The sequence below is a fragment of the Lemur catta genome, chromosome 1, assembly GCF_020740605.2.
Source record: "Lemur catta isolate mLemCat1 chromosome 1, mLemCat1.pri, whole genome shotgun sequence".
NCBI lineage: Eukaryota > Metazoa > Chordata > Mammalia > Primates > Lemuridae > Lemur > Lemur catta.
The window spans coordinates 119,476,809-119,500,567 of NC_059128.1; the positions used below are offsets into that span (position 1 = coordinate 119,476,809).

The 23,759-nt window shown below is 63.5% G+C and overlaps 3 protein-coding genes across 10 annotated transcripts in view; 2 read left to right on the plus strand and 1 right to left on the minus strand.

Annotated features, from left to right (window-relative positions):
* ELL (elongation factor for RNA polymerase II) overlaps nucleotides 1-1,566 on the plus strand; it is a 68,170-nt gene extending 66,604 nt beyond the window's left edge. Inside the window, exons 11-12 of the mRNA XM_045552542.1 lie at nucleotides 46-90; nucleotides 481-1,566. Of these exons, the coding sequence (XP_045408498.1) occupies nucleotides 46-90; nucleotides 481-597 (162 nt within the window). The 3' untranslated portion in view covers nucleotides 598-1,566. The remainder of the gene's footprint in view (nucleotides 1-45; nucleotides 91-480) is intronic.
* Nucleotides 1,567-4,370: 2,804 nt separating this feature from the next.
* On the minus strand, nucleotides 4,371-23,352 carry SSBP4 (single stranded DNA binding protein 4). Of its 8 annotated transcripts, none has more exons than XM_045552569.1 (16): nucleotides 22,942-23,349; nucleotides 16,258-16,330; nucleotides 15,910-15,971; nucleotides 15,696-15,816; nucleotides 12,802-12,891; nucleotides 12,044-12,103; nucleotides 11,886-11,955; nucleotides 11,526-11,742; nucleotides 11,146-11,191; nucleotides 11,029-11,064; nucleotides 10,880-10,934; nucleotides 10,739-10,809; nucleotides 10,583-10,661; nucleotides 10,197-10,225; nucleotides 9,993-10,100; nucleotides 4,371-4,653 (listed from the first exon to the last, which is right to left on the minus strand). In XM_045552569.1, the coding sequence occupies exons 1-16, from the start codon at nucleotides 22,998-23,000 to the stop codon at nucleotides 4,552-4,554; spliced, it is 1,278 nt and encodes a 425-aa protein (XP_045408525.1). In that variant the 5' UTR covers nucleotides 23,001-23,349; the 3' UTR covers nucleotides 4,371-4,551. The 8 variants fall into 8 exon arrangements, with proteins under 8 accessions (XP_045408525.1, XP_045408532.1, XP_045408540.1 ...); XM_045552576.1 differs by having other exon boundaries at nucleotides 4,371-4,657; XM_045552577.1 differs by lacking the exon at nucleotides 4,371-4,653 and adding an exon at nucleotides 9,434-9,602 and having other exon boundaries at nucleotides 22,942-23,344.
* On the plus strand, nucleotides 5,929-9,058 carry ISYNA1 (inositol-3-phosphate synthase 1). Its single transcript, XM_045552554.1, has 11 exons — nucleotides 5,929-6,023; nucleotides 6,131-6,259; nucleotides 6,404-6,565; nucleotides 6,886-7,018; nucleotides 7,110-7,303; nucleotides 7,474-7,623; nucleotides 7,703-7,918; nucleotides 8,018-8,182; nucleotides 8,263-8,376; nucleotides 8,447-8,664; nucleotides 8,761-9,058. Exons 2-11 carry the CDS (start codon nucleotides 6,140-6,142, stop codon nucleotides 8,966-8,968), a joined length of 1,680 nt encoding a protein of 559 aa, XP_045408510.1. The 5' UTR covers nucleotides 5,929-6,023; nucleotides 6,131-6,139; the 3' UTR covers nucleotides 8,969-9,058.
* Nucleotides 23,353-23,759: the final 407 nt, after the last annotated feature.

The window sequence follows — 23,759 nt, forward strand, 5'->3', positions numbered from 1 at the left end:
TCCCACAGGCAGGGGTGTCATTTATTTCTCTCGTTTTCCCTGCAGACCACACGTGGGCAGATTTTGCAGGAATATCGGAAAATCAAGAAGGTGAGTCTCCACCACATGGCAGGCACTGGGGCCATATCAGAAGCAGCCAGTTCAAAGGGAGCCTGGGGGGAGAGCGGAGGGCCTCAGCAGGTCTCAGCGGCCTCCCTGCCCCACCTCTCACAGGCGGCGGCCTAGCCTGTGGGTGAGCCTGGGCAGGGCCTCACTCAGGCCCGTCCCTAGCTGCTGGCGTAGCCCCTGCCCTGTCTGGCCCCTGTGGGGCATGGGGAGCAGCCTGTGGGTCCCAGCCACCTGAGCCGGCATACAGGGGACCAGAACCCTGGACATCGAGCTCAGCATGGAGGGTTCTGGTTGGAGGGCTGTCACTGTGGGGTGGTGGTGGGGGACAGTACGGGGGGCAGAGCCTGACGCTGGGCCTGTGGCTGTCCCCAGACCAACACCAACTACAGCCAGGAGAAGCACCGCTGCGAGTACCTGCACAGCAAGCTGGCCCACATCAAGAGGCTCATCTCGGAGTACGACCAGCGGCAGCTGCAGGCCTGGCCCTAGCTGCCTGCCACCTTGCCTCTCCTGACCCGCCAGGTGGCGGGGAGCTGTGGGTGGGGGGCGAAAGAGGATTTATTTAAAACAATAAACATGAGGAAGACACACACATCTGAGCCAGCTCTGCTGGCTTCCAGGGGAGCCCTGCAGACCTCTGGCCCAGGTGGGGCAGCCTCGAGCCCACCCCCGGCCCTCCCTGCAGCTCCTGCGCAGCCCTGGCCCAATGGGCTCCGGGAAGCCCACCTCCTCTGCTGCGGCCCGGGCCACTCAGCTTCCTCTCGCCAGAAGACTCAAGGCCCTCAGAAGCCACCTGCCTGCCTTTTCTAGTTTTATACAAAGACAGCCACTTTAGCTACGCTAGTGAGACTTGAGTCTATTTTTGTACAAAAAACAAAGCAAAACCTTTTTTTCTAAACCTGTGCCTCCCTCCCCTCGGATGCCCAGGGTCTAGAGGCTGCCCTGCGTCCTTTCTGCAGTATTACGGAAGCTGCCGGAAGGTGCCACCGTGTCTGGGAGCTCTGGGCAGTGAAGCCTCTGTGCCCCCTCCTGCCCCTTGGGCGAGGTCTGTGTCAAGCAAAGGGGTGGCCCCAGGGTGCCTGTTGGAAGAGCTCAGCGGGTGCCCCTGGGCGGCTGCCGGGCTCCAGGCGGTGAGGAGCGCCGGGCCCAGCTGCCGGGCTCCAGGCTTGCAGGCTGCAGCGGCGGCTCTCTTCACGCTGTCCTCGCTCTCCCCTTTGGCTGCCGCCTTCCCATCTCCCACGGTGGAGGCCACGTGGTCTTTCTCCATCGCTCCGTCCATTTGTGGGTCCCGGGGTTATCTCAGCAGAGGCACCACTGAGGTTTGCACTCAGGGAGGGGCTGGAGGGGCCAATGGGGTCAGGGAGGCCCGGGGCAGAGCAGCGGGAGCCGGAAGGAAAGGTCTGTCCACTCTGGGGGCACAGGCTCTGTGGACACCCCAGTTGCTTCTGTGTTGCCATGCCTAGTGGTCCTGGTGCCCCCAAAGCGTCAGGAGGCTGTGCGTGTGTGTGGCCCCGCGGGGTGAGGGGGAGTCTGCCGTGTGTGTCCCATGCAGGGCTGAGTGGAGCCACGACTTGGGGAGGTGAGGGGTGGCCGTGACCTGGAGCCCGGGGCTCTCTCCGGGGGTCACTGCTGCCAGCAGCAAGGCAGGGAGGGCGGAAGTGCGCAAGTACAGAGATGTCTATTTTTCTAAACTGCAGGGGGCGCCTCCTAATGGCTTCCAAAGAACTGTCGCTGAGTGGAGGTGCCTGCAGTGCGTTCCACCCCCTGCCCCGAAGTCTCTTTCCTTTGGGACCCTGGGTTCCCAGAGCTGAGGAAGCCAATCCTTCATGTTTCAGTATCTGTTGTTTTGTTTTCATTTGGGACGAGGTGGGGAAAGAGCCAAGCAGGCAGTGGGGCACCCCAAGCCCCATGGAGTGCCTTGCCAGACTCGCAGACGTGGGTCACACAGGATTTAAGGAGGTCCCAGCCCGGGGGCACCAACTGCCCCTGGGAACCCGTTCAAGGGACTTTCAGTTGAATTTGCCTTTTTGATGTTATTTGTTCTCCTTTTAAGGAATTATGAAGCTAAGGAAAGTTTCATGCTTTGGGGGTTGGTGGACGAAAGTTTAGCTGATTAAATATGGTCTAACTTATTGATACTGTTTTTTTTCCCTTTAATGTTTTACTGTGGAGAAAAACTATTTGAGCCATGGAGTCGGTGTTTACAAGAACTTTTCACTGTTGCCAAAATGTTAAAATTGAAAGGCATCCAGGTCTTCAGTTTCCTAATATTTTCTTAAAAGATCTAGTGTCCTTTTTGTACACTAAACAGGTGAATGCTGATTTTTTCAACCTACAATAAATTTCACTGAACTGCATCGGCAGCTCGGGCTGCTTGGCTGTCGTGTTGTGTCATAGCTGGGTTTCCATGTGGTCCTGTGGCAGGGGTGGCCGTGACTTGGCATGGGGCCGCCACGGTGGTGAGGAGGGTGCGTGGGGCTCCAGTGTCCCAAGCCGTCCCCCAGGGATGAGAACCCCAGCAGGGGACCCCACAGGCTCCATGGCCAGGAGCCAGACAGCCTGGCTGAGAGCAGGAAGAGACTCGGGTGATGGGGAGCCACAGCAGGTGCAGCACAGCAGCACCCCGCTGCAGACGGGGTGGGCTGAGCCCGGCAAGGGGATCCCTTGGCCACCTCCACACCAAAGCCCACAAGAGTGGGGCCAGGAGGGGCGATTATTTGGGGGAAACAGCTGTGACTCTTCACCCTCTGATGAAAACAGCTGTGGGTACTGGCGAGGTTTTATTGTCTGTTCCTTCAGGCCGGCACGCTGGGGCAGGGGCCCCCATTGCCACCCGTGGGGACAGGGATGCTGAGGCCTAGTGGGAATTACCATCCCTGTCCTGAGTTCCAGGTGAGGTGCAGAGGATGCAGAGCGATGGTCCTGCCCTCCAAGGTCGAGGTAGGGGTGGGCATAGCAGGGAGCGAAGGGTTGCTGGGGTCAGCGGCTGTGGGTCCCAGCCTCCCTGCTGGCCGGCGGCCTTGGCCTGGGTTCTGAGGTGGCCCAGGAGTCCAAGGGCCACAGGAGGAGAAGTCAGGCGGCCCGGCAGGGCAGAGTGTACCTGCCCCACCCCCCGCATGGCCTGGCCGTGCTGTTCTTCCAGAGGATTACATCTCTGTCCTCACAGCCCCGGGCGACACCTACCTCCTCCGCCTCGGTGCCCTGCCCAGCGGCCTCCCCCGGCCATAGTCAGTCCCCTGGCCATCCTTCCTGAGTCATGGGTGCCACTGGTCTAGTCCGCTGGGACCCAGAAGGGTCTTCCCACCCCAGTGTCCAGGGCACCACGGCAGAGAGGGGCTCTGGGCTGCCCACCCATTCTTGCCACTTGCAGGATGGTGTCCCCGGCTGCTCTCTTCCCACCAGCACCCCTATTCCTGCAGCCCCTCCTGTGTGCCGGGCTCCACCTGGCTCTGGGACACAGCAGTGACAGGCAGCCCCATCTCCACCTCTGGGAGCCTGAAGGCCGGTGCCTGTTTTCTGCACCTAGCCGGGGCAGCAGACCTGGCCCTGACTGGTCCCCCGCCTCTCCCCTCAGCCTTGCCAGCTGCAGGCCCTTGTAGTCACCACACGGCGCCAACTGCTGGAGTGGAAGCAGCGCAGCCCAATGCCGCCTCCCACCCCACCAGCCTTCTGCTGGCACTGCCCATGGCCACCCTGTGAGCACAGGGCCTCCCCCTCTTACCTGTACACATTCCTATGTCACGCGTCGCCTCAAGGCACAGGCTCCCTCTCTGATTCTCTGATCCTCCGATACCTCCTGAGCGTCCAACAGTTCAGTCCCCAGAGATAGCATCAGACTCCACAAGTTAGTCTCACAGGAAATTCCTGCCCCCATGCCTCCGACCAGCCTGTTGTAAATCGGGGGTCCCCCCCAAACCCCATCTCAGCTTTGACAATTTGCTAGCTCAGGAAAATGCTGACAGCTGGCAGAGGAGACCCGCAGAGTGCAGCCGGGCATGGGGCACGGAGCTCCCCCATGTCTGCACTAAACCCCATTGTTAAAGGTTTAAAACAAAAGTTCAGAGACAGGGACAAACTTCTGGGCTCAAGCGACCCTCTCACCTCAGCCTCCCAAGTAGCTGGGACAACAGGCATGCACCACACCTGGCTTTGTTTAGGGGTTTTTATGGACATCTGGGATCGGAGATGTGCGATACCTTTTTCCCCACCCATCATAAGGGTCCCTGTTGACACTCCTGTAACAAAAGACAAGTTAACAAAAGAAAAGTGTAACAAATTTATTTAATCCAAGTTTTTCGGGACAGGAGGCTTCAGGAAGGAAGACCCAGGGAAAACTTTCTGCTCCAGTTCGATGAAGAATGTGCAGACATGTGATTGGACAAAAGGGTACAGTCTCCCGGAAACACACTGCGGCTGGGGTGGGACCCAGCACGGCCTGTCTGCTCAGACTTCTTGGCTCCCCCAGTAGCATTCCTTCCTCCAGGGTATGGGTAGAGCCCTTCTGGAATGAGGGTCTTCAAGGGAGAAGGTTCCAGTTTCTATGACCTGCCTTGGGGAAGAGAAATTCTGGTTTCCATGACTCACTTCGAGGCGAAAGAGGGGCGAGAGAGGGGGCGGGAGAAGGGCAGAGAGATCTTGCTTCTGCTGCCTTCCGGTTTGCTTTAGGCCCGAGCACTCCGCCTTGTGTCCTAAGCCATAGCCGTCTCTACAAAGATATGATTGATTAAATCAATGGCCACTAGCAATTAAATTTAAATCTCCAGCCCCACCAGGGAGAAAGACCAAACAGTATACATCGCACACTCAGCCCTGAGGGTCTGCCCCAGTCCCCAAACTGCCTCCCATCTAGCCATCTTTGCCTCTGCCCTCTGGGCAGCTCAGGTGGCCTAGCCTGTAGTTTTCTCAGTGAACTCCTCTTCATATCTCAAAACCCTTTCCCAGCTCATCTGGGAAATCTGCCTTGTAGGGCCCTGCCTGTGAGTTCTCTCCAGCTGGCGGGGGGGTGGCGGGGAGGGGCTGCCCCAGTCCACTTCCAACTCCCTCAGACTGGAGCCCCTTCAGGGTGAGGCCTGGAGCCAGAATCTTGGAGCCCCCATTCCCCAAGGTCAGGCCCTGACTGTCTCCTGCAGACGTTCCCAACCATCCACCTTTGGGAACAGCTGCAGTGGTGGAAACTTTCCGAGGCTTGTTTTGGAAAGTTCCTGGGGGAGCTGCCCCCGCCCGCGGCTGGGTTCCCACGCTCCCTTATCCCTTATCTGCCGTGTGAGGGGCGCCTTGCTGTGCTGGCCTCCTTCCTGTCCTTCCCAGCTGGCTGCGGAGCCCTGCCAGTGCCCTCCCCTCCAGCCCACCCTCGCGAGCCCTCCTGCTGCAGGTGGAGGGAGGAATGAGGCCACGCAGGCCCCATCCACGCGAGTCCCCTCTGGAGACAGAGGGACTTCGTCAAACACCAGACGGGAATGGGGCATGGGGAGCCTGGTGGTACAGGGGGATTCTGGCTTTGAGGTCCGAGTCCTGGCTGGTCCTCTGCCTCGGTTTCCCCTCCGGTGTCTCGGGCCCTGAGATCCCCCTAACCCCCGCCCAGCTCCACCCCGGCCTCGCGCTCATTTGCACCCTCCTCGTCCTCTTTTGTAAAATAGGAATACGCGGCCGCGCGCCCCAGGGTTTGCGGGGCGAGGTGAACCACTGCACGCCGCGCTATGGACGCCGCGCTATTTCCGCTAGACAGGGACCCAGTGGCCACTTTGGCTCCGGAAAGTCGGGGCCCGAACCCCAGGCCCCAGATATCGTGCCACTCCTCCCCGCCATCCGGCGCAGGCGGGGCGTGGCGGGGGCGTGGCTGCAGGGCTTTTCTCCGGAGGCCGCGCGCAGCAGAGCCCGCGTTGCCCGCCGCCGCTGCCCTAGTCGACTCCGCGCTGGTGAGTGCGGTCCCGGGGGTTGGGGTGCGGGCTCCCCGGGCGCCCAGACCGGCTTCTCTCGGGGTCTTAATGTCCCTGCTGACCCTTGCTAACCCCGCGTCCCCCAGCCCGCCGTGATGGAGGCCGCCGCCCAGTTTTTGGTGGAGAGCCCGGACGTGGTCTATGGCTCCGAGGCCATCGAGGCGCAGTACGAGTACCGGACGACGCGCGTCAGCTGCGTGGGCGGTGTCCTCAAGGTGGGCGAGGGACCAGGGAGACGTAGGGATTGGGGGTGCTGGGGAGTCCGGGAATTGGCTGATTGCCCAACATCTCCAACCCTGTCCCTGCGAAAAGGAGATCGGGGACGGGTCCCCGGGGCTCACTCCGCTGCCTGCCTCCAGGTGCACCCTACGTCCACGCGCTTCACCTTCCGGACCGCCCGGCAGGTGCCCCGGCTCGGCGTCATGCTAGTCGGTTGGGGCGGGAACAACGGTTCCACGCTCACTGCTGCCGTGCTGGCCAACCGACTGCGCCTGTCCTGGCCCACGCGCGCCGGCCGCAAGGTGGGGGCGGCGGGGCTCCGCCGGGCCCCTGCGGGGGGCGGGGCCTCCAGGAGGCAGGGCCCGGCTGCGGGCGGGCTCGGAGGAGGGGTTTCCACGAGGTGGGGGGTCGGCGTCGGTCTCGTGGGGGCGGAGCCTAAGGTGCCTGCGGCCTTGGCGGAGGGCCGGGGAGGCGGGAGGTTTCCGCCCTGGCTAGGAGCCCCGAACCGAAAGCGCCCGACGGCGGGGCGGAGCTTGAGGGTCTGCGCGGGGCCCTGGCCGGGTCTTTGCCCCTCCCCCCGCGCCACTCCCACCGTCACCCCACTGTGTCCACCGCCCCACAGGAGGCCAACTACTACGGCTCGCTGACTCAGGCGGGCACCGTGAGCTTGGGCCTAGATGCCGAAGGCCAGGAAGTGTTCGTGCCCTTCAACGCGCTGCTGCCCATGGTGGACCCCAACGACCTGGTGTTCGATGGTGGGCGGAGCCCTAGGCCAGGAGGCGGGGTGGGCGAGGGGTCTGGAGGATGCTGAACCCGGGCGGGACCGAGCGTGAGGATCCCCCGCAGGCTGGGACATATCGTCGCTGAACCTGGCCGAGGCGATGCGGCGCGCAGAGGTGCTGGACTGGGGGCTGCAGGAGCAATTGTGGCCCCACATGGAAGGCCTGCGCCCGCGGCCCTCAGTCTACATCCCGGAGTTCATCGCGGCCAACCAGAGCGCACGCGCAGACAACCTCATCCCCGGCACGCGCGCGCAGCAGGTGCTGCCCCATCCCGCATCCGTTTCCACATCACCTATTTTTCGTCTCCTGTTCCCCCACTTTTGCCCCATCACGCGAGTCCAGGGCCCACTTAGCACTTGCGGAACTGAGTGGTCCAGGCCTCCGTAGGCCGTGGGGACCTGTACAACCTCCCCGTACCCCACCCCCAGCTGGAGCAGATCCGCAGGGACATCCGAGACTTCCGATCTAGTGCGGGCCTGGACAAGGTCATTGTCCTGTGGACGGCGAACACCGAGCGCTTCTGCGAAGTGGTTCCGGGTCTCAACGACACGGCCGAGAACCTGCTGTGCACCATCCAGGTAGGCGTGCACCAGGGACAGTGAGGTCGGGTCCAGCCCCAAAGACCCGTCTGCGCTGACTGCCCGGTCGTCCCCGCAGCTCGGCCTGGAGGTGTCCCCATCTACACTCTTCGCTGTGGCCAGCATCCTGGAGGGCTGTGCCTTTCTCAATGGGTCCCCGCAGAACACGCTGGTGCCCGGCGCGCTGGAGCTTGCCTGGCAGCACCGCGTCTTCGTGGGTGGAGATGACTTCAAGTCAGGCCAGACCAAGGTCAAGTCCGTGCTCGTGGACTTCCTCATCAGCTCTGGCCTCAAGGTGTGTGGGCCTGGGGGTGCAGGTAGGGGACCTGGACTCCGAGCACCCGGCTTGTATGCCACAGGGCCTGAGCCGCTGTGGTGTCATTTGTACCCGCAGACCGTGTCCATCGTGAGTTATAACCACCTGGGCAACAATGACGGGCAGAACCTGTCGGCGCCGTCGCAGTTCCGCTCTAAGGAGGTGTCCAAGAGCAACGTGGTGGACGACATGGTGCAGAGCAACCCGGTGCTCTACGCGCCCGGCGAGGAGCCCGACCACTGCGTGCGTGGGGGCCGGGCGCGGGTGGGGGGCACCCGACGGGGGGGTGGCAGGGACCTGTGCGACCTTGTGCCGCACCCCAGGTGGTCATCAAGTACGTGCCCTACGTGGGCGACAGCAAGCGAGCGCTGGATGAGTATACGTCGGAGCTGATGCTGGGCGGAACCAACACGCTGGTGCTGCACAACACGTGTGAGGTGCGGGCGGGCGTGGGGCGGTGTCGGGGAGGGGACCGGCCCCGCCCCCCCTGACCCGCCTGCCCCCCAGGACTCCCTGCTGGCCGCGCCCATCATGCTGGACCTGGCACTGCTGACGGAGCTGTGCCAGCGCGTGAGCTTCTGCACTGACGACGACCCGGAGCCGCAGACCTTCCACCCGGTGCTGTCCCTGCTCAGCTTCCTCTTCAAGGCGCCGCTTGTGCCGCCCGGCAGCCCAGTGGTCAACGCGCTCTTTCGCCAGCGCAGCTGCATCGAGAACATCCTCAGGTGCGCCCGGGCTCGGCGCATAAGGCACCTGGCGGGGCTGTGCGCAGGGCCGGGGGCGGGGGGCCTGGCCCTGCTGAGCTCCCACTGTCCCCCCAGGGCCTGCGTGGGACTCCCGCCACAGAGCCATATGTTGCTGGAGCACAAGATGGAGCGCCCAGGCACGAGCCTCAAGCGAGTCGTACCCGCGGCTGCTGCCTGCCCTGTGCCGCTCAAGAAAGGACCGGCACTCACTTCCCCCAACGGCTGCACAGGTGACGCCAGTGGGCACCCGCAGGTGCAGGAACCCCAGACACCCACTACCTGAGGCTGTGGTCACGCAGTTTCCCGGGCTTCCTTCCCTTTGCACCTCCGAACCCACCCCCTTCAGGTCCCCAAAGACAATAAAGCCGGTCCCCCACCCACCAAACTTCCACCTGTGGGTCCTTAGGGCCTGTGACCGGGATGCGCCTCCCTCTGATCCCCCAGTTCCGAGCGTCTCCAGGCCGGACTTCAGCCCACTCCCTTTTTTCAAAGCTTTTACCCCAATCCCAGGGACCTGGCAACCCCTGGAGCCTCAGTGCATCCACAGTCCTTGAAGGTGGAACTCGGGGGACAGGGGCTACAGACCAAAGTGAGGCAGTCTGACACCAGCTACCAAAACCCAAAACCAAGTTACATTTATTGATGGGGTTCACCCCCTGCCGCCCTGGAAAGAGGGGGAACCCGAGGAGCCCCTCTCCCCGAAAAAAATACAAATGGCGGGAAAGGCCCACACAGAAAAGAACGTCTCTGAGGTCCTTGCGTTTTTGTTTTTTATAAAATGAGAAAGTCTTTCGTTCGGGGCCTCTGAGCCAGGCAAGCCTTGTTTGGCCGGAGTCCCGTTGCCCAACGCGGGACCTCAGAGCCCCGCCCGAGCAGGGCCAGGCCCGTCACACGCTCACGGCCATCCCGGTTGAGTACTGCGGAGAGAGGGGGCAGCGCGCAGGGCACGGCTTAGCTCCGGAACAGGCTGGGACCCGCCCCCGGGAGACAATGGGGGACAGGGCAGGGCCGGGTCCTGGGCAGACACGGGGAGGGGACAGGAGGGGATGGGGTGGGGCCGATACGTGAGGAAGCCGCCCTGGGGCGCGGGTCCCGGGGTGGGGTGGGGGCGGGACGGTGAGACGGGGGCGGGAGTGGAGAGAGTGAGAGGGTTCAGGGAGAGGTGAGGATGCCGCGGCCGCCCCCCCCCACCTGGCCCGCCGCGGTCACGGTCTTGCTCTGGCCCCCCGGCCGCCCCGCCGGGGCCTGCCCGCCAGGCCCCTCCGGCCCGACGCCGCCGCGGGGGGAGAGTCGACGCAGTCGCTTACGCTTTCGCTCGGGAACGGGTGCAGGAAGGTTCCGGCGGCCGCCATCTCGCCGTCGTCCCGCGGGGTGCCCGGGGCGTTGCTCAGGCCGGCCACGGCGCCGGGGGAGCTCTGGGGGCGGCCGCGGTCAGCGCGGGACTTCCGGCCCCGCCCCGCCCCGCCCGCGACCCACGGGCCCCGCCCCCCGCCGGAGCGCGGCCCCCTCACCTTCGGCAACCCGTCCAAGTCGCCCGAGCCTGCGGACCGACAGACCACGGACACCCGGCTCAGACGCGCCTGCGCCGGGCCCGCCCGCCTCCAAGGGCCTCCTCCACCCGACTCCGCGCCCGGAGCTGCCCCCGCCGCCGCGCCCCTCACCCCGGTCCTGCCCGCTGGGGCGCCACGGGGAGTCCTGGGACAGGGGCCGCGCGGAAAGTCCGAACTGGGGGGGTGTCAGTGCGTCCCAGTGGCCTCGTTGCTGGACGCCGCCTCGGCGCAGCGCGCGTCACTGAGCGCCCCTCGGGGGCTGGAGAGCTGCCCCGACATCTCCAGTGCGCTCGGGCGGAGGGGCGAGGGCGGGGACGCGGGGACGGGGACGCGGGGCACCCACTCACCCAGGGATCCGTTCACGTGGTGCGGTTCCATCGCGCTCATGGCAGCCATCGGGCCCTCCGCGCCGGGGCCAAGCGGAAACTGCGGGCACAGGGGCAGCGTGGGACCCGGGCCGCCAGCTGCACCGCCTGGAGAAGCAGCCCCGCAACCCCACTCACGTTAGCCCTGCCGGCGCCTGGCCCGATGGGGTTCATGGTGGTGTACATGTTCTCGCTGGAGTTGGTGGAGTCTGGGGAGACCGGGATGTGAGGGGGCTTCCCCCCATCACAGCCCACCCCCTCCCTGCCCACAGGCCGCACCTCCAGGGCTAGGCATGATGGGTGTTCCAGGGGGGCCACCTCCTCCTGGGGGTCCCTAAACACGGAGGGAGACAGGGACCATGAAAAAGGCACTCATCTGCCATCCCGCAGCCCGTGCCCGAAGGTCGCCCAGCCTCGCCCCGACTCACCGTGTAGCTGCCCGGGGATGAGGAGGAGTAGGGGATCTGGGGACACGGGCAGGTAAGCAGTCAGCTGCGCTGCTTGCCCACACCCCCAACGCCCCGCCCACCCAGCCTGGGACTCACCGAGTTGCCACTGGGGCTGGCCCACGGGCCGCGCACTCCAGGGCCTCTGGAAGAGATGGTGGGTGGTCGGACCCTGGGCCTAGACAGTACACAGCCCTTCCCATGCCCTACACCCCCCACCCCACTCCCCTGTGCCCACAGATGGTGCCTGAGACATGGTCACCTTGAGCTGCCATGGTTCAAATCCCAACTCAATGGCCTTTTGGCCATGGGGAGACTAATTGTTACTATAGGCCTCAATTTGCCCACCTAACAGTAACAGTGAAATAAATATCCAGGGCTGTCCTAGGGGCTCGGGGCCTGCCCTAGCAGAACCAGCCCATGAAGCTGGGTGCTGGCCTGCAAGGTGGACACATTCCTGGGGTCCCCGAGGGCCTTACATGTTCATGGCAGGCAGGCCTGGACCCGCAAGGGAGTTCGGTAGGGGCCGCATGCCCCCTCCGTAGCTCTGTGAAGGCAAAGGGGCTGTGAGGGGGAGGGGGGACAGCCCTTCAAGCCACACCCTCCACCGGGGCCCAGCCCTTACCTGGGGCCCTATGCTGGCCATGCCCCTAGGGGGCGTCACCCTCTGCGTGGGGCCTCCCATGCTCAGATGCCCTGGAGTGGAGGCAAAAGGGTGGGGCTCAGACCGGGACCACTCCCCAGAGTGGACATAATGGTGAGACAGCAAGGACAGGGCGCTGAGCTGGGGTCCTGACTGATCAGGGTAAGGGGACAGCAGCTAGAGTTTCCCTACTCACCCTGAGCACGCAGGGAGGGGTCCATGGCACCCGGGAGGAGGGGCTGGGAGCCGGGGAGGCCCACAGGAGGCTGCAGAGGGGGTGGGGGCACAGTGGCACTAAGTATGGGGTGTCCCCACCCTGCCCAACTCCTGCCCCCCTCCCCTCATCCCTCTCACCTGACTTGGCATCCGCAGGGTGGGCCGTGGGCCCCCTGGGAACCGTGGTGACATGAAGGGCTGGAAGAGGTGGGCAAAGGTCAGCACCTCCCTCCACCCTCTGGCCCCCCAGAGCTACTCCATTCCTACTATGCCTGGATCCCCAACCTGGATCGCCTCTCGCCCAGAACAAGCCAGCAAGCCGGCCAATGTGGGGGGGGGGGTGGTATGGAGGTGCTGGGGGATGCGTGTGTGTGCAGGGCAGGCGCCACAGGTCCTTACCTGGCTGTGAGGCCCCATCATGGGGGCATTGGGGTTGTGGGGGGTGTGGCTGGGAGCGGGGTGGGGCGCCTAGGACACAACCAGGGGGTTGGGGACAGCGAGGCCATCAGAAGCCCTATTTCTTGTGGCCCTGCTGAGCCTGGCCAGGGAAGGGGAGGGAGGGTGGCCAGCCTATGGGACAGGGAGCCCTGCAGAAAGGGTCTGGGCCAGGACTAATGGCACCAGTGGTCACCAGGACCACTGGCGGCTACTGGATCCACAAGCACTCCAAACACATGCACGCACAGGCCAACTGCACCGAGATTCACCCTCCACTGCACTTGGGCCCCTCCCTAGCAAAGGCTGGAGTGGGGACACCTACCATGTGGCCAACACCCCAGCTGACTCCAGCCTGCCGGCCTCAGGACCTCTCCTGGTATGGGGGCCCCACCCTCAGACACATGTCCACCCAGGGTTGGGGGACGAGGGGGTCCCAGCAGTCCCAGCCCTGTCTGTACCTGGAAGAAGCCGGCCGCCATTGGCCCTGCAGCCATGGAATCGCTGGGGGCCATGCTCCCCATCACAGGGCTGGGTGCTGCCCCGGTGCTCTGTAGGAGTAGGGGAGATCCAGAGGGCCCAGTCAGGACACTTCCTGCCCAGGGTGTTACCCTTTCTCTCTGTGCAGGGGCCAGCCCCAGGGGACAGAGAGTTGTCCGGTGGTCAAGCCAGGATTTGAACCCAGGCCACGGGACCACGTACGGGGAATGGAAAAGAGGTCTGTAGGAGGGGGAAGAGCAGCTGTCCCTGCCCCCACTCCCACCCCCAGTTAGGCTACCCTGATAGGCCTCCCACCACACCAGCTAGCGGTCCCAGCTGCTGGCTAGCGGTCCCAGCCTCGAGGAGCGCCCGGCCTGAGGCTGCCATGGGCCTGAAGGTGTGAAGGGCCCGGGACTACAGCAGCCCCTCAGCCAGCTCCCGACAGTGGTCCCTCCCCGGCCCACCCCAACCGAGCCCTGTGTCTCCTGGCTTGCAGAGAGCTCGGGTGGCCCCCAGATCTACCCGATACCCCAAATAAACACCCCCAAAAATCCATCAGCAGTTCCAAGATGAACCTCCCTTAAGACCCCTCTTGGCATTCCTGTGCAGACCCCTGCCGCATTCCCCTAGGAGGCAGGGAGAGGAAGAGCAGAAGCTGGGAGAAGATCCCCAGGCTCCCAGCTTCCCTCAGATGGAGAAGGGGAGAAGATTGGGTGCTGAGGGGGGGTTCCTGTATCTGCCAAGGGTGGAGGTTCTGGTGGCAGCCCGGGGTGGCAGGAGCAGGCTGACAGGCCACTTCTGCTGGTTCCAAGTCCCAGAACTGTCTGCCTGTGGGGCTTCCAGGGTCAGGCAGGGGGAGGAGGGCAGGGGGTGTGTGGAGGGAGGCCCCATCTGCCAGGGCAGAGGGCCCCATCTCAGGAGAGGGAGGCGAGAGGACGACTCAGGTCTACCTGCATCCCCCCTCCCAGCCAGGCCCTGAACCCCAAGAGGAAGGGGACGGCCCGTTGAGGGGCCAGCACACAAAGCGGTTCCAGAGTTTTCAGAACTGCAGTGACACAGTGTTCCCTGTGCTGCAGGAGTAGAGAAGGGGCCCCTTGGAGACACCCTCCTGCCCCCTGAGGGACTCCAGGCTGGCCCCTTCCTGCCCTTACTCAAAGTTCAGGCTCAGTATGCCTGCCAGGCCCTGAGGTGGGAGGACGGGTGGGAGCCCCCCAAGCCCACAAGACTGAGAGCATGCCCAAGGCCCAGAGCAAATCATTTGAAAGACACATGCCCCAGCGCCCCACTCCTGTGCTGCGTCTGTTCCCAGTTCTGAACTGCCAGGTCCCCTCTGGGGTCTGCCCCGCTGCCCCACGCCACAAACACCATGGTCTGGAGCAGTGGGCTCCCAGGCTGCCTGTGGGCTCTGGGTCTGTCCACTCTGCAGGGAGGGCAGCCCCCCTTTCGGGCCACAGCAGGTGCCTGACATTTCCTGGGGAGGCGAAGATGAGGGCATGGCTGGGCGCTGTGCTCCGGTGCAGGAGGGCACATCCCGCACCCTCCAAGCCCCCCACAGCTCCCAACTCTAGGCCCTGAGGAGTTAATCCTGGTCCAGCACACCCTCCCTGGCCAGTGGCCCGGGCGGACCCCCTAGTCAATCACCCCTGAAGAGGCACAGGCCCTCCTGTTGCCATGACTATGGGCTGGGTGCTAGCATTTCCTGGAGACCCCAAGGTCGACAGGGGAGCACCAACTCCCAACTCGGAGGGCCAGAGGAAGGGGCCCCCACTGCGCGCCCGGAGCCACGGACTGTGTGCGTGCCCCCAGTTACGAGCAAAGATGACAACGGTGGCCTGGCATGACAGGTGCCTGGCTTCCCTTTGTGGGCACCTCCTGCTGTGCCCAGTAGTCTCCTGACGCCCTGCGCTGCCATGGTAACCAGCGCCTTGGGCAGGAAGCATGTTCACAATCATGGCTGGGAGCCCGCTCTGCCCTCCCCACCCGTGAGAGGGTAGGGGTGGGGGTGGCCAGAGGCTGCCAGACCTCAGCGGGAGGGGACGACGGAGCGGTGCAGGCTGAGGGGGAGCACAGTCCAGGGGACACCACAGAGCACAGAGAGGGAGCTGGGGCTCAACAGAGGAGTGGGAGAGTCACCCAGGTGAGTACATACACTGTGAGGACTAGGACAAGGGGATTGCACAGCGGACACTGCACACAGGCAGTGAAGCCAGGAGAGTCAGTACCGTGACCCTGCTACCGTGCATGTGTATACAGTGTGCAGGAGGCATCTCCAGGGACAAGGGGCACCATGACCCTGCACAGGCCTGTGCTCCAATGGGGGGAGGGGCAGGCAGGACTGGCCCTGCCACGGGCAGCTGACCTGCATGTCCCCTTCGAGCCCTACTCTGAGGAACTGGGTAGCCAAGTGCAGAGGATGAAGAGAGGGGCTGCCGTCTGCCACCCGTGACAACATGCCACCCCCAGCCACCTCTCCAGACAGGCCTCTGACCCCTTTCAACCCAGAGGGAAACTGAGGACAGAGAGGTGGAGCCAGCACCCCAGTCAGGAGCAAAGGTCAGGAAGTCCCCAGTGCTGGCCCCAACATCCCCCACCCCCTGGGCTCCTATCCAGAAGGCCCAGAGGCTTCCCCCCCATTGTATGTGATGGGGAGGAGGCAGCACCCAGGTGCAGTGGAGGGAGCCTGCCCCACGCTGTGAGTGACCCTGGACCAACAGGGGGGCATAGGGTCCCCCAGAAGTGGCCAAGATCCCGGGTGGTACCCTACAGCCCTGCCTGCCAGGCCCACCTGCCCACCTGCCCCCCCCCAGTCCCCCTCAGGCTGTACAGCCCCTGCCCCACCCTCCCAAGGCCACAGGCTGGGCCAACCTGCCCATACCCTCCAGTCCCGGTCCCCGCCAGGGTGGGGACTCACGTAGTCCTGGAAGGCCTTGGCCTCACTGGAGTGCTCACAAGCCTCTCTGCGGTCAGGTGCTGCACAGTACAGGTCCCAGAACACGCTGTGGGTGGCAGGAGACGAAAGTTGCTCCATGGCCCACCCACCCCCGCCCAACCCCCACCCTGCCATGGCCCTGGGATAGTCCTGCACGCACCACCACCAGGAGTGCAGGAACCCGGGGGGCTCCCCCAGCGTGATGTTCTTCTCCCATCGGATCTGCAGGGGAGAGGGAAGGATGTGAGGCGGCTGCAGCCTGAGCCCCTCCGCACCACCCAGCACAGCGCCCCAAGAACATGGGGACAGGGAGGGAGCCCTGGGAGGCAGGAGGGTGGCCTGGTGAGCCGAGGGCCCTGGGCATGTGTGCGGCAGATTCTGGCAGACAGATGCCTGGACGCCAGCCCTCAGTTCTCAGGGCCAGCAGAGGGGCAACCCTGGCCCACCACTTGGAACCCCCACGGGAACAGGGTGGAGGACCTTGTCGTCTGCAAGCGGAGCTGCTTACCTCGGACAGAAAAGTCTGGGCTGACTTCTGGGCGCCGACGTGCAGCAGGTACTCATACACATACAGCGCCAACCTGCAGGGGATGAGGCGGGCCGGGCGGCTCAGGCTCTTCATGGGCCCAGGGCCAGTCCTGAAGCCCCTTCCTGGCTCTCAAATGTGAGGTGAAGGTGACAAGGAAGATATGGCCTCCCTACCAGTTGTACAACTCCTACCCATACATCAACACCCAGCCTGCAAGCCCCTCCCAGGTACCCCTGACACCCAAAACTCTAAGCCAAATTCTGCTCAATTCAACACTCCCTTTGGGCACCAAGGCCCGGCCCTATCGTGCCAATGCTGACACCCCAGAGTAGCCTCAGCCCCAAGGAGATCTTTTGCCCAGAGATAGGGTGTTACTCCTGATGGTGCACCAGGTGGGCACTCCCAGTGTGCCCCGGGCCCCCCACCTAACCCATCCCTAGCCTTGCCTGCCAAGGAAGGAGGGAAGGGGCCCCTCCATCCCAACCCCCCACTCCTTGGCATCCCTGGGCCCCATCCTCTTCCCTGCGATTGGTGCTCATCTACCAGTGGTGGCCACACTGTTCTGGCAGACTCCCCCAGCGGGGCAGTGCTAACCCCAGGAGGAGTCTGGGGAATGGGGGTGGGTAGGTGAGGGGAGGTTGGGCCAGTGGTGCCACACGTCTGCCATGGCACCACCCTGCCCAAATGCCCACAATGCCCTGTGAGTCCCCAGCCTGCCCAGGACCCCTGGACTTGCCTCCCCAGCAACTGCACACCCCAAGAGCACAGGCCGGACCATCTACCCCGTTCCAATCCACCTGGCACACCAGGTGGCAGAGGGACAAACCCCCACCCCCAGGGTCACCTCCCAAATCCCTGGATCTAAGCCTCACCCTCTGGTTGCCCCAGGTTCCTCCTACTGCCCAGCCAGGCCCTAGGTGGGCTGTGGGGGTGGAAGGTGGTCCTGGATCTGAGACTCAAGGCTCCCCAAGGGCTGAGGGCTCCCCAAGAACCAGCCTGAGGCTGAGCCCCTGTGGAGGAGGAGGCAGGAGGCCTTGAGGCCCTTCCATATGCCTGCGGCTCAGCTGTCCGCCCCAGCCCTGCTGCGCCACTCTCCCCTGGCTGAGTCCCCGGGCTGCCGGCCCTATCCGAAAATAACCTTCCTTTGACTCACGCGCACTCCCTCCTGGCCGGGCTTCTCTGAGCTGCGGCCTCACATCCCAGTGCCCTGCACCCACACACCCCAGCTCCCTGGCAGACCCCAGCCCTCCTGCCCTTGCCCTGGATGCCCCGAGAGCCCCTTTGTGCAGGGGACACAACCTGCCCCTGTCCTGGAGGCCGTGTTCTCCTGGGGAGAGGCGACACTGCTGAGGTGAGTCACATGCTGTGCGGGGCTGGCAGGTGCCCATACCCGGCAAAGGTAAGCAGGCGCTGTGAAGGGCAGGGCAGGGCAGGCTCCCAGCGTGGGCTCAGCCCCCAGGACAGGCCTGTGTCACCACCACATCACCCTGTTCTCAGGAGCACCCCCGGCCCAGGGCCCCCCAGTTCTGACTCCCCCCACCTTCCAGGCTGCAGTGTCCACCCTCCTCTGCCTGTTACTTTCTTGGCCCCTCAGCCTCCAGGCCCAGGTGTCCAACCCGCTTCTGTGACCTGCCTCCCTTTCCAGAGGCTTCCTGAGCTCACTGGTGGCCAGTGGCCAACGGCCCCATGTCCGTCAGTGGAGGATGAGCACAAAAGGCCAGCACCAGAGCCCCACCCTCCAGACCCCAGGAGAGAAGCTGAGGGGCCAGCCAGTCCCCTGGCCACTTTGGGGTCAGAGCAGTGGGAGCAAAAGCTGGGGGAGGGTGAGATGCCCAGAGACAGGGAGCAAGACAGAGTCTGGGGAACCCGGGTGGGTGCCCCAGCAGGGAGGGGCAGCGTGAGGGTGCCAGGTCCTGCTGTGCCTGTGGTCTGACCAACTCCCTCCAGGGGCAGATGATCCTCCGGAGATCAGGTGTTACTCCCGAAGGAAGGGGTTCACCAAGGAGCCCACCCCCACCTGAGGTCCTCCTCCATCCACGCCTCTGCTCTCTCCCTGGGCGGCCCCTCCTGCTCTGATAGTATCTTCACAAAGTGGCTGCCCAGAGGGTGCTTGGTCTGGCCTCCCTGCCCCTGAGCTCGGGGTCCACTGCCCACCTGACATCACAGGTCCACCTTGGTGCGTCCCCACCCCTGCCCCATTCTTCCTGCCCCCTCCGGCTGCTGCCCTGACTCCTGTCCTCTCACCTCAGCCAGATGCCATCAGCTCAGCCTTTACACACACATCCCACCCCGAGGACCCCAGGTGGCACTCACAGCACGTGCACCTATGAGAACGCACCCCGATGCACCCCAACATCACTGCACTCACTGAATTGAAAAAAAAAAAAAAACACTTAAGATCTCGCTCCTCATTCATGCCCCTCTCCCCACCCCCACTGCACACCTCGCCCAGGTCACTGCCATCTTCCCACACAGACTAGGCAGGGCCTCTCTGGGGGCTGCAACTACCTGGCCGCTACCATCTGCACCTCCAGCTGGCCGCCCACCCATCCTGGGGCCTTTGCACACGCTGTCCCCTGCCTAGGGCACTTCCACCAGACACCAGTGCGGCTCGTGTCACCTATCAGAGGCTTCCCTGTCATATCTAAGCCCCCACCCACTCCATTTCCCCACCAGCCTCTCATCGGCATCTGACATGCCCGTGATTAGGGTAGAGCCGGGGTGTCCTGGGCCCCCTCAGGCTGCCACGTGGACTGACCGAGATCGCGGCCTAGCGCTAATAAAGGCCGATGCTCCTCACGCCGACTTTAAGGACTCCCGAATCTACCCTAAGAGCCAGGCAAAGGTTTTCAGTTTTGCTCATTTCCCTCACAAGCTGCTACTTTTACTTTTAATAGGCTGGAGTTTCAGGGAAGAATTGTGAGTTGTTTTTTGTTTTTGGTGAAAAGTTTTGAAGCCTGGATGTTTGGCCAGGGAGTTTGGAACACACAGGGCCCTCCCCTCACAGAGGGCAGGTGGCCAGAAAGGGACGTGGGGAGGCCCCGGGGCGGCCCGGGACAGAGCAGCACACAGCCCTCCCTCTAGAAGGAATGGGCGACCTGGAGGATATGGGGCGCCTGGACCCAGAGTGCGTGCCAGGCAGTGGAGATGTAATGTGGCTTTAGTGCCACCACCACCACTGTAATTACAGAGAATGACCGTAATGGGTGCTCTGCCCAGCACCCTTTCTGTACATACATGCTGCTGGGAGCCGGGAGACACCCTCTACTCACGGCCTTGGGTCACCATCTCATCTGTCACCAGGCCCCACTGCTGCCCCATGGAGACGTTCCAACCCACGCAGTCCTCCCTCCCCTCTGCCAACCCTAGAGGACGGGCCTTCAGCAATCTCTTACCCAGGTGGTGGCCCCTCCGCTTTTGCTCCCTTTACCACCCTTGTCCTCCAGCGGCCAGAGTGAGAACCCCCAATCCTGAATCCCACCCCAGCTTTCTCTGGCCTTCCTCTGAAGCTCCAGTTCCCTCCTCAAATTCGAGGACTCTTCTGGGGCTGGCTCCTCAAGAACCTCCTGCCTGCTGGACTGAAGTACCTGAGTCTGTGTGCCCGTCTCAAAGCCATGCCTGGGAGAAAAACACAAGATGCCCAGTGACACTGACTGTGGTTGTCACTTATAGAACTATTCTAAACCTACTTGGCATCACTTAAGTGTTCAAGGATATACACACACACCCTTCTTGCATTCGGCCCACTCAGACCCCAGCCTCCCTTGGGGCTGCCCATGTGCTGCGAGAACCCGAGGACAGGCATCCAGCAGGCGCTCAGTCCTTTCTGGAGCAGCTGGCCTAGACCTAGCCTGAAACAGAGAGGCTTGTAATTTCCAAGGGGAGCCAGAAGGGACTCAGGACTGGGGCCAGAGAGAGAAGGAAAGGAAGGGCCTCATTTTTAGGAGGCAGGAGTCTCAGAGCAGGGGGGAAGCACAGTGCTGGAGAGAGTGAGGATCGGAGCAGTGTAACCCCTTCACCCCATTTCACAGAGGAGGAAACCGAGGCCCGGAGACAGGAAGTGACTCACCAGTGGCTGATATTTCCTGAGAGCTGAGTGGCTACCGGGGTGGGTACTCTACCTGTGGCCTCCCACACAGTCCCCATGAGAATCCCGAAAGCCAGGTCATCCACATTTCGGATAAGGACACCGAGGCTCGGGGCCACCAGCCTGCCTCTCCAGTGTGGCAGCCCCCACACCTCTGAAAGCTCTCCCACACCAAGACACGGAGCCCTTGGCAGGTTGCTTCCTCTCCAGGGCTGAGGTGCTCCCCTCAGTGAAATGGGGACACAACCATCTGGTGTTGCCCACGCTTTCATCAGCAGCAGAACCCCATCTCCAAACCCATGTGTACATGGGTCCCTCTCTGTGGAACAGTAGGGCACAGGACAGCTCTGGGCAGAGATTGGACCCTCAGCTTCTGCACAAGAAGCCAAGGCGCTGCTGAGGATCTTGTGTCCTGAGACTAGTGTCCTCCAAGCACCTCTGCTGGGCAGGCAAGGGGGTGGGGGTATAGTGGGGGAAGGGGCCAGGAACCCCTCTTCCAGCCCTGACCAAGTGTAGAAGCCAGGTTCAAAGAACCAACATCTCTCCTGGGATGTCTGCTAGGGTCAAGAAATCAACTCCAAACCCCACCACCCTGGGCTCGAACCCTTTATTCCTTCTCTTATCTCCATGGCTACGTCCTTAGTCTGGGCTGCCATTAGCTCTCTCACAGACAGCTGTGCCTGCCTCCCCCAGACCACTCCTGGTCTTATTCCTGACCCCCTATAAGCCCCACTCCATATAGGAGCTGAAGCGCACACAGCACTCAGTGGGCTGCCCCTTCCTTCACCCTAGTTCCTTTGCCTGGCCCCACCTCAGGGCCTTTGCACATGCTGTGCCTTCTGCCCCTGACATCCTCCTCACACTTCACTAGCACCCACTTTGCTTTCTTCACAGCACATCTCAAGACCTGAGATGGGCCCATGGGGAACCAGATCCCCGACTCCAGCTAGGTGGGCTTCTTCAGGGCCCAGGCCTGCCTGCCCAGCCACCACACCCTGGGACCCACCCATCACAGGTGTGCCGAACAATTGAACAATTCCCACTGGGTGGATGGTCACCTCCAGACTCAACAGCTGGCTGGAGACACAGAAGGGACAGGCAAGGGATGGGGTGACTATGCTAGACACCCTGTTTCCAACCTGGGAAGGAACCAGACGCCAGGGTTTTGGTTTTTGTTTTTGAGACAGAGTCTAGCTCTGTTGCCCAGGCTAGACTACAGTGGCGTCAGCCTAGCTCACAGCAACCTCAAACTCCTGGGCTCAAGCGATCCTCCTGCCTCAGCTTCCTGAGTAGCTGGGACTACAGGTACGAACCACTGCGCCTGGCTAATTTTTTCAGTTTTGAAAAGTCTTTGCACTAAAGGGTGCTTGGAATTGGAGTCCAGCTTCCTGTGTAGACAGGCAAGGGAGGCCTGACGGGGCAGTCATTTGCCTACCACCTTCTGGCCAGAAGAGCCTCTTCTCCAAAATGACCCAGAGGCTGGGCAGAGAAGGCTTGCTCATCTTTGTGAAGAGGAGGAGAAATTCCAATGGTAGCCCAGGCAGAAAAGGAAGCACAGGGGTAGAGTCAGCCGACATCCAGGGCTCCTCTTCACTACCCAGATGCTCAAGTCCTTGATTCTGGCCTGGCCCTCAGGATCTGTCCTTCTGGGAGCCCAGTGTCCCCTCTGCTCGGTGGCCCGTTGGCTCAACTTCTGGAATTCTGCAGCCGTAGCAAGCCCTTCTCCCTGGCACTTCAACAATACTGCAAAACCGTCAGCTGCCCTTGCTGTGGCGCAGTCAAGGCTCCAAGTACCTTTCAAATGCTCCCCATTCCGAAAGATGGCACTGTTATCACTTCTGCATTTCTCAAGAAAGTGAGCCCAGAAGGGGGTGGTCCCTCGCCCGAAACCACAGCAGCAGCAAGCAAGCAGCAGCCCGGCTTCAGAGACCCCATCCGCCACGACCCTGCCTTCACCCACACCACGGTCTAGGGAGTTAGGAACCTGCCCCACCAGCCGGAGACTTCCCGCACCGCAGCCCAGAGCCACGCCGGAACAAGAAGGGCCCCAGGACAGCGCCCCACCCCAGAGCTGTGAACTGTGCCGCCTCCCTGGGAGCCCCACGCAGCTGTCCCGGTCGAGGCAGACAAGTGGCCGCGCGCCCCTCCGGGCCTCTCTGTTCCTCTCCAGCTCTTTTCGAAGCGCCGGGGCCCCGGAGTGGCCAGTCTCGTCCGCTCCGGAAACTTCCGCGGAGGCTGCGAGGAGAAGCGCCGCGGGTCTCGAACGCCCGCGTCCGCCGCCTGGCGCACCCAAGTCTCGCCCTTCGGGGAGGTCTCGCGACCCTCGAGTCCCGCTCGGATCTCCCGCGCACCCTCAAATCTCCCGCCCCTAGGGTCTCCCGCGCCCCATCAACTCTCGCGACCCCTCGGGTGTCGGCGCCCCCGCAAATCTCGCGCTCCTAGGGTCTCGCGCGCCCCCGCAAATCTCGCGACCCCTCGAGCGCGCTCGGGTCCCACACGCCCCGCCGCCCGCGCCGGAGCCCACGGAAACGGCGCGGATGCCGAGCCCCGCCCCCGGCCCCAGCCTGCCGACTCACTTCTCGCGGGCCTGGCTGTCCGAGGGCACGACCGAGCCCTTGCCCCCCTTGGCGTACATGCTGCTCCACGCCGCCGCCGCCGCCGGGATCCACACCTGTCAGGCGGCGCCGCGGGCCGCGCTCACCGTCGCCATAGCTACCCCCGGCCCCGGGCCTCACCGCCCCGAGCCCCGGGCGGGCACCGCGGGCATCGTCCGCGCGGGGGAGCTCCAGACGGCCGCGGCGGCGGCCGCGGCGGCTCCAGCTTCGGCTCCGGCCGCGGGTTTTATTTTTTTTCTCTCTTCCCTCAGCGCGGGCTGTTCCGGGAAGTGCGCGCCCCCTCCTTCTGCCGCGCGCGCCCCCGCCCGCCGCCCTCGGGCGCCGCTCTTAAAGGGGCGATGGCAGGCGCGCGGTGGGTCCCACCGTTTGGCCCGCGGGTCGGGCGCGCACGCGCAGTGCCCGCCGCCGGGTGTTGGGTGCGGCGCCACCAATGTGGGCCTCGGAGGGGGACGGCCATGGGGGCACACAGCTGATCACAGTCACACACACGCACACCCCAAGCAGGACTAGGCGCCCAGATTGCCGTACGCCCCGGGACACAGCCACAGTCCTAGTCGCGGCGACTCTCGGACACAGTCCTTATACGACAAAAGTCCGCGCAGCTGCCGGACAACTACTGACAGCCCCATAGAGCTTCAAGCAGTCACCTGGGTGCATCACCCCGCAGAGCCACTCACGCCCACTTGGGTGGGGACCGCCACACGCCCAGCTGGCCCAGCGCGACACACAGCTCACACAATGGCTGTCACAGAACAACTAAACACAGGTCACCGCACACG